The sequence below is a fragment of the Nicotiana sylvestris genome, chromosome 10 (genome assembly GCF_000393655.2).
Source record: "Nicotiana sylvestris chromosome 10, ASM39365v2, whole genome shotgun sequence".
In the NCBI taxonomy this organism is placed as follows: domain Eukaryota; kingdom Viridiplantae; phylum Streptophyta; class Magnoliopsida; order Solanales; family Solanaceae; genus Nicotiana; species Nicotiana sylvestris.
This window is the reverse complement of record NC_091066.1, coordinates 126,995,359-127,000,142: the sequence shown is the minus strand read 5'-3', so window position 1 is coordinate 127,000,142 and position 4,784 is coordinate 126,995,359. Positions and strand designations below refer to the sequence as shown.

Here is a 4,784-nt window from a genome sequence, read left to right as displayed (position 1 = left end):
ATGCTTTTGATGGCATTATTATTGCACTAAGCTACCATATATAACCGTGTGGAAGTTTCTTGAAAGATGTTATGTTCAATTTTACTCGAATTTGATATGAGATAGCTAATTTAGCCTAAATTGTCGAAATTGAAAGGATGTATATTTTTCCTATGTTGAAATTACTGAAATTGAACAATAATTGCAGAGCTCGTCACTATTTTCAATTCTTTATTTAGTCTTATTACTTACTGAGTTGGTTGTACTCATGTTATACCCTGCACTTCGTGTATAGATCCAGACATTTCTGGATACGGTGGGTGTTGATATTTCGCACAACTGATCGTTGGAGACTTCGAGGTAGCTGTCTGGCATTCGCAGTCCTTGTTTCTCCTTGCTTATCTTTTCTTTTGTTCACTACAACATTTTAGGCCTACAGCCATACTAATTATAATTCACGCTTGAAAAGTGTTGCCAAAAATATCTATAGATACACTTTATAAGTGTGGCCTATGATTGGAGTCTTCGGCCACGATTTTTAAGGCCACCCTTAAAAAGCGTGCTCTTAAAATATAAAGACCACACTTTTTAATGTTGCTAATACACAAATTATATTGCAACGCTTATTAATCATAATGCAACGTTTTTGAAGAGTTGTTATCTTATATTAAACTAATTAATAATAGTTTAACTCTTTATAAGCGTAGTCTAAAAATATCCTGTATAAATTTCGCTCAAAATTTCGCTCCAAATATTACAATTAATGAAAATATTTCCCCCCAAAATACAAGACAATGAAATAATCATCCAAATAATACTACTGGGAAAGCTTTCCCCAATTCTTTTCTCTCTCCACTTCACCTTCACTGCGTCCTTTAACCTAATTTATTCCTATGCATTCATTATTGTACCTTCTTCCAGATAACTCTCACCCATAGCAAATCCCCATCTCTTTCTCTATTGGTAAGTATTTTTTTTGCTCAAAATTTTTTTATTTTTTCCAATTTTAGTTTTGTTCTTATGCTTTAAGATTCAATTTTTCTAGTTTCTTACTAATGGGGATGAAAAAATAATCTTTTATTGTGTACAATATTTGGGTATCTTGGTACAATCTTTGTTTTATACTTAAAGTTTTGAACTTTTTCTAATTTCAGATTCTTGGGCTAAAAAGAAGTAATTTTATTTTGTTTAATTTTTGGGTATCAAAGTTTTAAATTTTTTACTAATTTCAAATTCTTTGGCTGAAATAAAAGTAATATTTTTTGTTTAATTTTTGATATTTTTGTATAGTCTTCAATCTCATAGTTAAAGCTTTAGTTTGTCTAGCTTCTTATCAATGGAGTTGATAGAAGTAATATGTTTTTGTATAATTACAAAGCTTTATATAGTCTTTATTTTATGCTCAAAATTTTACTGTTTTTCAATTTCGGATTATTGGGCTTACATAAGTGATTTTTTGTTTAATTTTTGGCTATAAAAGTTTTCAATTTTATCTTAATTTCATATTCTTGAGTTGAAAATAAGTATTATCATTTGTGTTGCAGGTTGGTTTCTTTTGCTCTCAAAATTTCCTTTATCGTTTGGGAGTAGTTATCAAAACCCTCTTCCCCAAAGGCTATATTATTGTTTATGCACAACTGTTTCAATTGTTATCAAAACCCTCTTCCTCAGAGCTATAGGTTGGTTTCTTTTTCTCTCAAAATTTCCTTCTTCCTATTGGGGAAAGTAGTCACTCTTTGGGAGTTATGATGGTTATTGAGTCTTGATTTTCTATTTTTATTAGTTGTCTTGTATATTAACTTCATCACTAGTCCAATTTTATCTTATTTTTGTGGTGTGTTGATAATTGAAGTGTAGGTTAATTTCATCACATAAAAATTGTCAAATTATGTTGAATTCTCACAATATTCAATGTAATGTGTGTGTTGAATGAATACACCCAAATTGTCTTGTAGATGTTGATTAACAATCTTTGTTTCATCAATCCACCCGATTCTTGTGGTTTTGTAACAATGCCAAAAGGTAACTCCTGCAATTGAACAATTCTATTGAGTAGATTACTTGAAATTTTTGCCCGTGTGCAAGTGTCTTTGAACGAGCTGATAGTGCCAATTTGTTGAGTTTTGGGGTCTCCAGAGCATTAATAAGTTGTCTATTATGATTTGAAATTTGAGGCTCCTTAGTTGATGTTATAACAGCAGAATGTTTGGCATTATGAATCTGCACATTTGCAGCGCCAACTGAGGCAGTTTTGGGAACAAAAGCTGGCGCATTGTAGTTGAGTTTGCTTTTAACACTTGAGTTTGGTGATATTCTGGTTTTGGTACATTTGGTGAACCAGCTAAATGCAGTGATTCCCCATTACATTCTTCATCTTCAGTAGCATTGAAATCACTGAAATCGTCTTCTTCATCTTCTTCAACTTAGTCAGCCCAAGTTTTAAGTCTTGGCAAAAGTCTATCTATAACTTGATTCTCTTGTCGACTTGTAAATTGTCTTGTTCCATGTATGCACTAGTATATATTTGAATGCATGCACACACATATACTAGCACGATCAAAATTAAAGTCAGATTGCCTAAATGGATCAGTGAGGAGTATTAGAATCAGCCGCACAAATAAAATCTCATGGAAGGCTTCTCATTAAATAATAAATAGTTGAATGGCAACCTTATCAGAGTCTCCTTTTATTTTTAAGATCTCTGTCCCAGAAATGAATGACGTACTTTTGACCTGTTAACTTATATCTGCTCTAAGTATGTTTTAGTCTTATCTGTGAACTCTAGCATTTAACAAGTTTTCAACATTAAAGTTTTCACTAATGCAGATATGTTGCTTCACAGTTGGCTTCTAACAGTGTTGTTAATATACTGAACCAAATCACTAAGTCTATTGTTAGGAACATATTGCTCATTGATTTTATTTGGACTTTTGATGTGTTGAGGATTTATTTTGCAATAATTTATGCAGCTTGATTCGATTGGTGTCAAAGTTCTTAAATATGTCTAATTTCTTAAATATTTACTTTCTCACATACTGTTATATATTCTTACTAGTTGTTAGGCTAAAGTAATTTATTTTTTTTGCATGTAGGATGAATCAAGCGGCAGCTCTTAAGAGAAAAGTTTCGAATCCAAACAATGCTCAAAGTTCAATGAAAAATATAGGTTTCGATTTCCAATACCGATCAAGTGCCAACCTAGCCAAAAAAATTCAGATTAAGAGAGAAAATCTTGTAAGTGATCGCAACGATAAAGCTGCTAAAGAGCAGGCATTACTTGGAGTTAAAAGGAAGAATTGCATGCCTGCAACATTAGAAGGACAAAGTAGACAGAGGTTAACTCAATTCGATGTGTCAGTTCAAAAGTTAGGAAGAAATAGATTACCGGTGTACAAATCAATCCAATCGTCTTCAAGGGAAGATCTGAACACTTCACATAATATTGCAAGTAAAGGACAAATTAAACAAAGGTCAATTCAATTGGAGGATCCCATTCAAAAGCAAAGAATGAGCAAATTACTTGTGCCCACATCCATGATCCAATCATCTGCAAAGGTAGATCCTAACACATTACATATGATTAGAAGAACACAAGGTGATGGAGAGAAACAAATTTATATTCAGGAGCTACAAAATTGCAAAAATTTAAAGATAAACTCAGTCCTACCGTCGACGAGTGTTAATCAATTTCTTAAAAAATATGGGATACAAGTTGGTGGTGAAAAACATCCTGATAATCACCCAAAAAATGAAATGAGATTTATGTCCTCTCCTATTATTGATGAGCGTGAAATAGAATTGGAAAATTTTGCTGCACAAGATGAAGTTGGTGATGATGAATTTATTGGAGATGAGGATATGAACATCGATAGTGCTGCAGGTGGTATGTCTTAAACCTTATAATTATTTTACATAATTTGATTTTTTCTTCTTATGTCATGCTTGTTATATCAATCTAGGGACATCAGAGAAGAAAAGAGTTCGAGGTAAACAACATGTAAGAATATTCATGCAAGTAGTTTCGAAAAAAGAGAGGAGGTGACATTTGATAAAGGACAAGCAGTTGGACCAACTGACAAGAGAGTGTCTGATTTGACCAACTTTTTAGTAACAATTGCAAGGAATCCAAGATTTATCCCCTTGGTGCATACCAGTTGGCATGTTGTGTCAAAGGATATTAAGCAACGAATGTTGGAATATGTCATTGTAAGAATAATTAATTTTTCAATTATATATCTTTTGTATTTTTCCTACTAAGAATATATATATATATATATATATATATATATATATATATATATGTGTGTGTGTGTGTGTGTGTGTGTGTGTGTGTGTGTGTATGTGTGTGTGTGTGTGTGTGTATATATGTGTGTGTGTGTGTGTTGTTTTGCACAGTCTAAGTTTTTAATTCCAGCTAAAGGAGAGAAGTGGGTAATGATTGGTCTTCGTGATGCTTGGAAGCGACACAAGAGAAATATTAAGAAGAAATATTTTGATAAAAATGCTACTATTGACGAAATGCTACAAAATCGTCCCAATGAGATACCTGAAGTTCAATTCCGTCAATTGATTGAGTATTGGGATGATGAAGATGTCCAAGTAAGATTAAACCGTGCATTTCTATATTTTATACCTATTGGTAGTATCACTACAAGAAATTGGTTTTTTTGTGGCGACCTTCAGTAGCGACCACTTCAGTTGCCACTATTGGTATGGTTTTAGCGGCGACTCATAAATGTCGCCACAAATAGTGAAAGCTTTAATAGCGACAACTGTAGCCGTTACAAAAAGTAAATTTTTAGTGG

The 4,784-nt window shown here is 32.6% G+C and overlaps 1 protein-coding gene across 1 annotated transcript; it reads left to right on the top strand.

The window, feature by feature from the left end:
• Positions 1 to 1,579: 1,579 nt before the first annotated feature.
• Positions 1,580 to 4,168, top strand: LOC104238479 (uncharacterized). Its single transcript, XM_070160813.1, has 3 exons — positions 1,580 to 1,658; positions 3,072 to 3,862; positions 3,939 to 4,168. Exons 1-3 carry the CDS (start codon positions 1,609 to 1,611, stop codon positions 4,019 to 4,021), a joined length of 924 nt encoding a protein of 307 aa, XP_070016914.1. The 5' UTR covers positions 1,580 to 1,608; the 3' UTR covers positions 4,022 to 4,168.
• Positions 4,169 to 4,784: the final 616 nt, after the last annotated feature.

What these genes read in the sequence shown, in the direction of transcription:
- LOC104238479 (XM_070160813.1), top strand. Translation starts at nt 1,609, where the DNA reads ATGCACAACTGTTTCAATTGTTATCAAAACCCTCTTCCTCAGAGCTAT. An exon ending in CCTCTTCCTCAGAGCTATAG is followed by an intron (nt 1,659 to 3,071) that starts GTTGGTTTCTTT and finishes TTTTGCATGTAG; the next exon opens with GATGAATCAAGCGGCAGCTC. An exon ending in CATCGATAGTGCTGCAGGTG is followed by an intron (nt 3,863 to 3,938) that starts GTATGTCTTAAA and finishes ATATCAATCTAG; the next exon opens with GGACATCAGAGAAGAAAAGA.